At 41.3% G+C, this 12,163-nt stretch overlaps 1 protein-coding gene across 1 annotated transcript in view; it reads left to right on the top strand.

Annotated features, from left to right (window-relative positions):
- Positions 1-12,163, top strand: part of LOC109912819 (coiled-coil domain-containing protein 73) — a 120,588-nt gene that overhangs the window by 81,798 nt on the left and 26,627 nt on the right. The window contains exon 12 of the mRNA XM_048607353.1: positions 10,837-10,947. Coding sequence (XP_048463310.1) covers positions 10,837-10,947 — 111 coding nt within the window. The remainder of the gene's footprint in view (positions 1-10,836; positions 10,948-12,163) is intronic.

The following is a 12,163-nucleotide window of genomic DNA, read 5'->3' as shown; positions in this document are numbered from 1 at the left end:
GTCCATGAGATGAGATTGACTAAACCCGGAAATATTGCATTTTACTCGGCAGCGCACATTGTCAATAAGGTGGCTTACTAAGAAATGTATTTAGAGTTGTAAATTTGCAAATATGTAGGTTGAAATTATAAACATGGTGTTGTGCATTTTTGAGCTTTATGAAACGACAAGGTGAATTTCACTTGGGAAATGACAAAACTACCACTGAATACTGAGCACAACACTTACCGTTCACAAAATAATGTGCTGCCACATTATTGCTTTTGTGTGAATGCAATCTAGTCAACAGCTGCAGTGGTTGCATGGATCCAAAATCAGAGCAATAGATCTAAGGACAACCTATTGGCTTGGATATGGAGTTGGTTAGGAGGTAAGAGTCAGTGTGGGGATAATGAGGTGAATCTTACAGCTTCAGACTGGCGTAACAGAAAGCAAAAGGGCATTTAAAATAAAACGGATTGGCAGTTCTTGCACTTAAAATCTGTCTCCCATATAGAGGATTTGGCTAAGGCATCAAAATGCCCAGCCACCCAGGCTTATTGGGAACCTTAAGTGGATAATTATCTGCCACTTCTGGGCTTCATCCTGCTTCCACCCCAATTTTTTGTAAGTTGGGGGACCGTGGCTTTCATTTCACTGGCTGCTTGGAGGCAAGAAATAAAATAAGATTAGGGTCCCTCCTTTACGCTGTCCTATTTTACCCATTGAGGACATCCACCTCTCAAAATCACAGAATTGTTACTGTGCAGAAGAAGGTCATTTGGCCTATCATTACTATTACTTAATGCCAATCTCTTGCCTTTTCTGCATATCTCCTGTATCTCTAACTAAATAATCAACCAGTGCCTTCTTGACTGCTTCATTAGAACCTGTCGCCACATCATTTCCAGGCAGTGGATTCTATTCCCAAACTACTCGTTGTGCGAAAAAAAAATTTTCTCACTTTGCCCTTACATTGTTTGCAAATTACTTTAAATCTGTGGCCTCTTGTTCATAACGGCTTTTTCCTAACTACTCTGTCCAGTCCGCTCATGATTTTGAAAACCTGTATAAGATCTCCTTTCAGCCTCCTCCTGTCCAAGGAGAACAGTTCTAACTTCTTCAATGTATTCTCATAACTGAACTTTCTCATTCCTGGAACCATTCTTGTAAATTGCTTCTGTCCTCCCTCTAATGTATTCACATTTTTCCTGTGATATGACAACCTCAACTAGAAGCAATACTCCAGCTAAGGGCTAACAGGTATCTTTTATCAATGTCACTTCCTTGCTCTAGTACTTTATGCCCCTATGAATAAAGCTGAGAACACTGTATTCTTTATTAACTGCTATCTCCACCTCCCCAGCATCCAGGGAATACTGAAAGATTATGGCCAATGCCCCTGCAATTACTACTGTCAATTCCTTCAAAATCGATTCATCTCATTCGGTCCCAGTGCCTTGTGAACTCTTAAGTGCCAACAATCTATCCAAAACCTTTTCCTCCTTAATTTTGAAGTGACAGTGTTTCTTCTTTTGTCACCATATCTTGGGTAGCATCCTCTTCTTTTGCAAAAATGGAGGCAAAGTATTTATTTAAAATCTTAGCCATGGCCCCTTCCTCCATATGTACATCCCTTTTTTGGTCTCTGGCCCTTCTCCCCTTTTAGCCACTTCCTTACTTTTATATGCCTATAGAAGACTTTGGGATTTCCCTTTGTTAGGTGCTCGTCTTCTCTCATTATTCATCTTTGCTTCGGTTATTTTTCTTTTCATCTTCTCCCTAAATATTCAGTATTTTTGTTGGTCCTCAAGATGATATTTCCACTTTGTTCTACTCCTGGCTTTTCTGTCCTTCGTACACCCCCTACTGGAGGCCCCAGCTGTGCGTGCCAAGCTTCTCTGAAGTCCAGACAACATCTTTGCTTCTTCCTCAGGACTACTTATAGTCCCTTCAGTGGCCTCTTCTCTTGTTTGACGCAGCTTGGACTACAGAGTTTCCGGCCAATTAAATTGGTACCTCCTGCCCTTGAAGGCTTGAAGTCTCACTCTGATCCAGTATTGGCTGCCCACAATGTTAAATTTCATGTCAGCGAAGTGCCAACTCACTTCTAGGTCAGGCGTTTTCTGGTTATAGGTAATCTATCCTGACATAGTATCCACCTCATTGGGTATGTACTGAAATTGTTGGATGTGACTAGTGATATCACACAGCAATTTGGGAGCCATAGCTTTTAATTGTATTTAGTTATTATAATAACTTTTATTTAGTGGAAAAAGTGTGGCAGATGGAGTTCAAGTGGGAAGGTCTTTCATTTTGGGCCTATGAAAAGTAAATCAATGTATTTTCTAAATGAAAAGAGGCTAGGAGCAGTGGCTGAACAAGTTCATTTAGGCAAAAAGGCAGAAAATACTGGAAATTCAGAAGTTCTTGCAGTATTTGTGGAGAGAGAAACTGAGTTAATGGCAGAATTTTCAGGACCTGCTTAGATTTTTTTAAAAGGGCAGAAGGGAGAACTTAATTAGGCAGGAGGCAAAATTTCTGGGATTGAAAACTTTACATGACGTGCGCTGAACATTTGTATGAGGTATTCAGCCTGAGGTCACGTTTTGTCATGTTGTCCTTGTCCCATGGAAGCTTTTGGTGAAAGCCTGCCAGATGTGCATGTTCTCTTAATTATGATGAGAAGTTGGTGGGCTTGTGGGACTTGAGCTGCTGAGTGTTAGAATATAGACATAGAACATAGAACAGTACAGTACAGCACAGTACAGGCCCTTCGGCTCATGATGTTGTGCTGACCTATTATCCTACTTTAAGATCAAACTACCCTGCATACCCTACATTTTACTATCATCCATGTGCCTATCCAAGAGTCAGTTAAATGTCCCTTATGTATCTGACTCCACTACCACAGCTGGCAGCACATTCCATGCATCCACCACTCTCTGTGTAAAGAACCTACCTCTGACATCTCCCCTATATCTTCCTCCAATCACGTTAAAATTATGCCCCCTCGTAATAGTCATTTCCGCCCTGGGAAAAAGTCTCTGGTTATCCACTCTATCCAAGCCTCTCGTCATCTTGTCACCTCTCATCCTTCCTCGCTCCAATGAGAAAAGCCCTGGCTCCCCCAACCTTTCCTCATAAGACTTGTCCTCCAGTCCAGGCAGCATCCTGGTAAATCTCCTCTGCACCTTCTCTAAAGCTTCCACATCCTTTCTATAATGAGGTGACCGGAACTGAACGTAGTATTCCAAGTGTGGTCTAACCAGGGCTTTATAGAGCTGCAGCATAACCTCACAGCTCTTAAACTCAATTCCCCTGCCAATGAAAGCCAACACACCGTACGCCTTCTTAACAACTCTATCAACTTGTTCTTGTTCCTTTTCTGTTTAAAGTGTGAACCCTGGCAGTCAGCAGTACTATGGTGCAAGTTATACAAATGGGTGCATGCAAGGAAGTGACAGACATTACTGGCACAAGAGGCATGTGATGGAGATCCTGGCAACCAACCTCTTGTATCATAGCAGTCGCACACTTACTATGCTAAGTTAAGTTGATAGGGGCATGAACCATTGAATAGACAGTGGAACTTAGTTTGTCAGTGTGCAAAAGATCATTCAACATTGCTTGCAACACTGGATCATCTGATTGCTACAAGTGCTAACTGCATATGTCACCTCCTTTCATGCAGCCTTTGTCACTCGTGATGTCCTCCTATTGTTAACTCGTGGAAACAGGACAGCCATGCGCTCATGGACACCCTGCAACAGAATATTCTTCCTTTCCGCCTTTTGTCAGACATCTCGAGGGCATGGTGGGGGTCATGATGCGAGTTCTGGGATGCAGAGATTGAACCACTAACAGGGTCAGAATGTTCTACTTGCCACTAAATGGGGTTTTACCCATATATGAGTATGCAACAGGCTTAAAAGAATGTAATTGAGTGATAAACCTGCCCCAGCCTTGAGTGGAAGTCTCTCCTGCTTTTCAAACCCATCTGTCACAACCTCAGAAATGCAAATTCCACTGAATGTTTCAGGTTGTGACCATTCATCAGGGAAGGATATTTTAACATATGATGGGGTGCACCACAGTTTCATCAAAATCATAAAAGGTACATAATTCTTTGAAATTTGTGTCACAGGTAGACAGGGTGGTTAAGAAGATGTTTAGCATGCTTGCCTTCATTGCTGACACCTTTTGAGATAGGAGTTGGGATGTCATTTTGAGGTTGTACAGGACGTTGGTTAGGCCTGTTCTGGAGTGCTGTGTGCAGTTCTAGTCACCCTGTTATAGGAAGGATATTAGATAACTGGGGAGCTTTCAGAAGAGATTTATCAAGATGTTGCCTGGAATGGAGAGTTTCAGTTACAAAAATAGGCTGGATAGGCTGGGACTTTATTGCTGGAACGTGGGAGGTTGAGGGGGTGACCTTGTAGAGGTTTATAAGATAATGAACGGCATAGATCAGGTGAATAGCAAGGGTGTTTTCCCTAGGGTGGGGGAGTTCAAAATCAAGGGACATATTTGAAGTGGAGAGGAGAAAGTTTTAAAAAGGACATGAGGGGCAGTTTTTTTTGCACAGAAAGTAGTCTGTGTGGGGAATGAACTGCCAGAGGAAATGCAGGTATGGTTACAACACTTAAAAGACATTTGGATAAATACATAATTAGCAAGGATTTAGAGGGATATGGGCCAAATGCAGGCAAATGGGACTTGTTTAGTTTGGGAAAATATTTGGTGTGGACTAGTTGGACCAAAGGTTCTGTTTCCGTGCTGTATGACTGTATGGTAAAAGAGTTAAATTATGACTAGGCATATGTTTGCTGGAATATAGAAGATTAAGGGGTGATCTAATTGAAGTATTTAAATGATTAAGGGGTTGGTTAGAGCAGAAGGAAAGAAACTCCAGATAAGGGAACATAACCTTCAAATTAGAGTTAGGCTGTTCGGGGATGATGTGAGAAAGCAGTCTCCACAAAGAGTGGTGTAAAGTTGGCATAGACTCCCCCAAAAAGCTGTTGATGCTGTGGCTCAATGAAAAATATCAAAACTGCAATTGATAGATTTTTGTTAAAGAGGCTGTTAGCGATTATACAGCTAAGGCAGGTAGATGGAATTAAGAAACTCATCAGCCATCATCTAATTACATATCAGAACAGCAAAGTGATGTAATGGATCATTGGCAGTGATCTCAAGTGACACTTTCTTAGCAATAACCAGCTAACTGACACTGATGACGGGTCTAAGCCCGAAACATCAGCCTTTCTGCTCCTATGATGCTGCTTGGCCTGCTGTGTTCATCCAGCCCTGCACCTTGTTGTCTCGGATTCTCCAGCATCTGCAGTTCCTACTATCTCTGATTCAACTGACACTCAATTTGGGTTCTACGAGGGCCGCTCTGTTCTGGATAATTACTGCCTTGATGTAAACGTGGACAAAGAACTGAACTCTAGAGACAAGATACGTGTGACTACCTTTGACATCAAGATAACATTTGACCTATTATGTAAATAAAAATCAGGGGAAACTCTCCAATGGTTAGAGGAAAACTAATGTAATTATAGCTGTTGGAGGTCAATGCATTAGTCCCAGAAAATCACAGTTAATGTAGCGGTCCAAACATCTTCCCACTGTTTCATCAATGATACTCCGTCCGTAAAAAGATGATCACTGTTGATTGCATAATGCTCAGTACCACGTGTGATCTCTCACATACTGGAGCAGTCCATTTCCAAATGCAGCAACATTTGGACAATATCCAGGCATTGGCTGATAAATGGAAGTAACATTCATTACCTGGAAGTTCCAGGCAATGACCATTTCCAACAAGAGAGAACTTAAACATTTCTCTTCAACGTTCAATGACATAACCACTGCTGAATCCCCAACTGTCAACATTCTTGAGCTTATAATTGTCCAGAAACTGAACTGGACCAGACATACAAGTACTGTGACTACAAGGTTAGGTCAGGGGCTAGCAATTCTGAGCTGAATAACACACATCCTGAGTCCCCAGTGTCAGTCTACCATCTACAAGGTACACGTCAGGAATGTGATTGAACACCCTCCATTTACTAGGATTAGTGCTGTTATATGTGCAGGTAAACTGAGTCTGCACTTCACCATGTCCAAGTTTGCTGCCACCATCCTCTAAGTTTTGGGATCTATGGGACCTATTTAGCATGGTAAAGGAAAACCACTTACTAGTCTGACTAGAAGAGTCTCTTGTACTGAACAAGAAGTAGTTTATTGCATGTTAGCAACAAGTTACAGACTATGTTTTCATGATGGAAATAAAAACAGGAGACCCTGAAAAAAAAAGAACTGGGAATGTTGGAAATCAAACATAAAAACAGAAATTGCAGGAAAATCTCAGCAGATCTGGCATCATCTGTGGAGAGACAGCAGAGCTAATGTTTTGGGTTCAGTGTCTTTTCTTCAAAACTATTCTGAAGAAGGATCACTGGACCCAAGACATTAACTCTGCTTTCTCTCCACAAACTCTGGAAAAACCCAGCAAGTCCAGCGACACCTGTGAAAAGAAAGAAATAAAGTCCACATTTCAAGTCTGATATGGCTCTTCTTTGGAACTTGCACTCCTCTGAGATCCAGAGCTGTTCTGCTCACAAGTCCTGACGACATCATAATACTTATGGCATTGCTCAGTATTGATTCTTTCAGACTCCTAATCAACAAGTGTAGCTCAAAAATACTTAAGACACTTGATGTCATCCACACAAAGCACCCCCCTTGATTGGCACTCCATCTACCACGTTCAATATTGAGGATAAATCACAAACAAAACAAATCTGTCCTTTTTTTTAAAGAAAAGACTTTGTAGTAAAATGGTTGAATTTGCAGTGCTGTGATAAAATTATGTAATGGCAGTTTTCCTTTCAGTGGTTGGTGGTTATGGTGGGAAGAATTTAATGCTCTCTTGTGAGTTTAGTGGCAGGGGTCATTTAATCAGGCGAGACTGTGACAGGTGGGGAAATCTAGGTCCTTTTTACCACTACCCCAAACAGGAGGTTCTAAGTGATAGCTGAGTGCATCTGAGAGGTTACATATTGCTGACTGAATTTTTGCTGTCAAGGTGTCCTCTGGACTGCCGATTTCATCAGAAGAACCTGAACAAATCTTTATTTATTCATTTTGTGGCCTGTGGGTGTCGCTGGCTGGCCAGCATTTATTGCCCGTCCCTAGTTGCCCTTGAGAAGGTGGTGGTGAGGTGCCTTCTTGAACTGCTGCAATCCACCTGCTGTAGGTTGACCCACAATGCCATTAAGGAGGGAATTCCAGGATTTTGACCCAGTGACAGTGAAGGAACGGCGATATATTTCCAAGTCAGGATAGTGAGTGACTTGGAGGGGAACTTGGAGGTGGTGGTGTTCCCATATATCTGCTGCCCTTGTTCTTCTAGATGGAAGTTGTCATGGGTTTGGAAGGTGCTGTCTGAAGATCTTTGGTGAATTTCTGCAGTGCATCTTGTGGATAGTACACACTGCTGCTACTGGCCGTTGGTGGTGGAGGGAGTGAATGCTTATGGATACGGTGCCAAACAAGCGGGCTGCTTTGTCCTGGATGGTGTCAAACTTCTTGAGTGTTGTTGGGGCTGCACTCATCCAGGCAAGTGGGAAGTGTTCCATCACACTCCTGACTTGTGCCATGGACAGGCTTTGGGGAGTCAGGAAGGGAGTTACTCACCGCAGTATTCCCACCTTCTGACCTGCCCCTGTAGCCGGTGTATTTATGTGGTGATTCCAGTTGAATTTCTGATCAATGATAACTCCCAGGATGTTGATAGTGGGAAATTCAGTGATGGTAACACCATGTCAACGGGTGATGGTTAGATTGTCTCTTGTTGGTGATGGTCATAGACTGGCATTTGTGTGGCACGAATGTTACTTGTCACTTGTCAGCCCAAGTCTGGACATTGTCCAGATCTTGTTGCATTTGGATACAGTGAGGAGTCGTGAATGATGCTGAACTGTGCAAGCATCGGCGACTGTCCCCACTTCCGACCTTATGATGGAGGGAAGGTCATTGATGAAGCAGCTGAAGACGGTTGGACCTAGGGCACTACCCTGAGGAACTCCTGCTGAGATGACTGACATCCAGCAACCACGACCATCTTCCTATGTGTCAGGTATGACTATAACCGCCAAAGAGTTTGTCCCCGATACCTATTGATTTCAGTTTTGCTAGGGCTACTTGATGCCTTACTTGGTTGAAAGCAGCCTTGATATCAAGGGCCATTACTCTCACTCTCACCTCTGGAATATTCAGCTCTTTTGTCCATGTTTGAACCAAGGCTGTAATGAGATCAGAAGCTGAATGGCCCTGGCGGAACCCAGACTGGACGTCATTGAGCAGGTTATTACTGAGCAGGTGTTGCTTGACAACACTGTTGATGACACCTTCCATCACTTTACTGATGATAGAGAGTAGACCGAGGGGACGGTAACTGGCTGGGTTGCTCTTTATGTACAGGATACCAGTGTTGTAACTGTACTGCAATAGTTTGACTACGAGAGCGGCAAGTTGTGGAGCACAAGTCTTCAAGACTATTGCCGGAACGTTGTCAGGCCCTGTAGCCTTTGCAGTATCCAGTGTCTCCAACCATTTCTTGATATCACGTGGAGTGAATCGAATTGGCTGAAGACTGGTATCTGTACTGCTGGGGACCACTGGAGGAGGTTAATGTTCCTATGAACAGAATGATGCTTCTAACAACCTCTTTGGTTACCAGATCCAAGATGCTCATGATCAGTACTAGGGAGGTTAAAGAAAAATAACTGAATTTGGTGATCCCATCAAGAAGCCAATGTGAGTTGACTTTAGGCTTTTATGGACCCATTGGAGGAGTCCTCTTTCGAGAATATTTTTGTGGTACGATTATCCTTTATATCGTAAAAAGATTCCCTAGATTTACAATTTCATTTAAACCACCAGTGAGTGAAGAATCAGACACCTGAAGTGAACATTTTGATACAGTTGAGAAATGTGAAAATTTCTGGCATACTGTTATGCCTAGACTCCCAATCACATTCAAACTGGGACTTTAAATTCTAGACGGCTGGAATGGTTGTGGAACAATCCTCTTCCCTTGCTCCCTGTAATCCTGGGATGTTTGAGATTTCCTTTTGAAATACTAATCTCTAGCGCTGTCCACAGATGTCAGTGGCTCAAAACTGACATGAATTCCATGAGATATGTTAAAAAAAATCCCAAACTTCCAGTAATCAAAAAGGGAATCAGTTACTTTCTTGGGATGCCCATTTCAAAGGGAACAAGTGTTGATGAGTTTCTTCAGGACCTTGCAAGGGTGTCAAACCTCAGATCATCCAATCCTCCAGTTTCCTGGTCTGTGGGTTTGATTAACGTTAGAGCTGGAGCAAGCGGGGATTTGTCCCTGTGAAGCTTGTGTTAGTGGAGTGGATGCCCAGGAATTTCATGACTTGTCATTCAAGCATGATACCACTGTCTTTCCTTATTTCTTGAGTATATACAAGCAATTAAATAACTATTGAGAAATTTAATTAATCATGAAAGATTTTGAAAATAAATCATAAGCACGTAGGGACAAAAATGTACAAGCAATACCTTTAGTTAACCTCCCTTTGGCCCTCTCCCAACACCTCCCCCAAAAAAAGGCAAACAAAGGACCAACAGAAGATTGGAGTAAAGCTAAACTTGTTGTAAAGTCAACATGTAAAAGAAGAAAAATATCAAAACTAAATTTAAAATTAGGTATCTGGGATTAAACTGGTTGGATAGAGAACAAACGTTTCCAAGTATCGAGCCAGCCTATAAATAAATATAAGAATGAAAGATCATTTGTCTTGGAATAAAGTCTAAAGTGGATGAACCAAAACTAAATAATTGTATACCGTGGATATTTGGATGGAATTGAAAAATGCTGTAAGAATGGCACATTGACACTAATATTTTTCAAATGAAGAGATTAAGAGACAGGAGACAGAGTAGGGATAAGTAGGCATTTTCAAGTTGGCAGGTGGTGACTAGTGAATTGCCACAATATGCAGTGTGGAAGCTTCAGCTGTTTATAATCTGTATTCTAACTGACACTTGTTTTTGCCCAACATTCACCCCAGAGGCTAGGACCTGACATGTGGTGTATGAGTAAAAAATTTGTAATTAATGAATATGTTAAATAGATTTAAGTGGACTTTTTAATACTTGTCAATGTAATCAATCAAACAATTTAAATTAACGGGGCTTGGCCTGCTGTGTTCATCCAGCTCTACACCTTGTTATTTCAAACAATTTAAATTGTTAGCTTCACCAGTGGCAAAAATATGTGAATTTATCTTAAATATAATAACATATATACAGGTTTGCCTTGCTAAATCATTATTTAAATGCAGATAAACCACAAAAAAATTATAATGCTTTTGTATTATTTACAATTTTCACTTAAAAGATAACAAGTGTTCAGCCACCTTAATATTTTGCTCACAGTACATTAGATTAAACAAAAGTTTATCTCCTATCACTCAGCTGTGTCTTATATTGCTTAGCCTAGCAGATTAGAAGTTGTTCATTTAGACAGCAAGTTATAGCAAATGTGTTTATTATATCTATTAATGCCTCGGTTTTATGAAAAGACCATCTTCTCCCCCCTCCATGTACTCCTCCAGATTTCTATGAGCCGAGTCAGATGTACATTTCTTAAAGTCAGTGTGAAATTCATTGGTGACATGGCAAACTAACCCTTATCTTTACTGGAGCACGAATCTTAGAAGCAACACAAGATCTGTGTATTAGAAAGAGATCATATAAGGCCAAGAATGTCATATTAATTTTCTGGGGCAATTAATTTTATGGCAGATTCTGGAAAAGGATAATGAGCTACTCCGGGAGAAGGCAAAAGAAAATGAAGATAAATTTCAGATTCTTGAGAGAGAAAATGAAAAGTCTACAGCTCAGTGGAAAAAGGAGGTAACAGGAATTAAAATAATATGATATTTGTATGTAGATTTTATTATACTTTTAGTTAGTAGCTCAATTAATTGCAAAATCGTTTAAGTATAATATAAAATTAAAATAATGTTATAGAAATCTCTGTGCTTCTTCTTTGGCTGTTTTACGGTGTCAAAGAACTCATGCTAATGTTTCATCACAGTAATATAGATAAGATCGCTGAAGAACGACTTTGGTATTTTTGTTCCCAATAAATCAATCATCATCTGCCACCTTACTTCTGCTTCCATCTCATTTAACTCCAAATTTACTCCATCCAGAAAGAAGGGGACAATTTTTTACATACCTGAAGCAGACTGTTCTAGCCATCCATTGCTAGATCTATTTCAACAATGCCAAGCATAGCTGTATTTTGCTCCCCTCAGTTAAAACTGTCTGTTATTCCTACATCGTATTGGATAACAAGGACATCCCCAGGCTGTTTTTATATAAAATCCATCTTTTTTTTTAAACCATTCCACCTTCATCTCAAACATCAACTGCATGGTGCTCAAGAACTCCCAAATTTCTAAGAAAGAGACCACCCATGCCCTTGACTCTACTTCATCATCAAGACCCCAAGCCATCTTCTCTGTAGGTGGCCTGGGAGAAGAATTATCACTGGAGTATCTGGAACACAGGTAAATGAGGGAGCCTCATTGGGGCCTGGCAAGCAATTTTGCAAGTTGCAGGTAATTTGCAATTAATTGATCTGCTACCTGAAAGACCCTGGCTTAGGCAGCAGCGAGATGATGGGAGTTGTAGATTTAGAGGGCAGAGCAGGAGGTGGTCTTCCCATGGGAGTGGCCCTTGCCTCCTGCCGGTCCCAATGTAGCTGACAAACTATTTGGCATAACAAGGTGAAGAGCTGGATGAACACAGCAGGCAGCATCAGAGGAGCAGGCTGCTTGGCCTGCTGTGTTCATTCAGCTCTACACCTTGTTATCTCAGATTCTCCAGCATCTGCAGTTCCTACTATCTCTGAAACTATTTGGCAGCCTGCTTAGGTGGAGTGATCTCAGTCTCTTCCATGTGTCTTTTTACTTTAAAACTATTGTCACCAGACCTCAAAAGTAAATTAATATTGATCCTCTCCCATAATCAAATTCCCTTCTCCATAATCCCCGTGCCAATTACTAATGACATCAGAAATATACAGATAATGTGGGAATATGGCATTGAGGTAGATAGTCAG

The sequence above is a fragment of the Rhincodon typus genome, chromosome 17 (assembly GCF_021869965.1).
Source record: "Rhincodon typus isolate 14 chromosome 17, sRhiTyp1.1, whole genome shotgun sequence".
Classification (NCBI taxonomy): domain Eukaryota; kingdom Metazoa; phylum Chordata; class Chondrichthyes; order Orectolobiformes; family Rhincodontidae; genus Rhincodon; species Rhincodon typus.
This window is presented reverse-complemented; position numbering and strand designations above follow the sequence as displayed.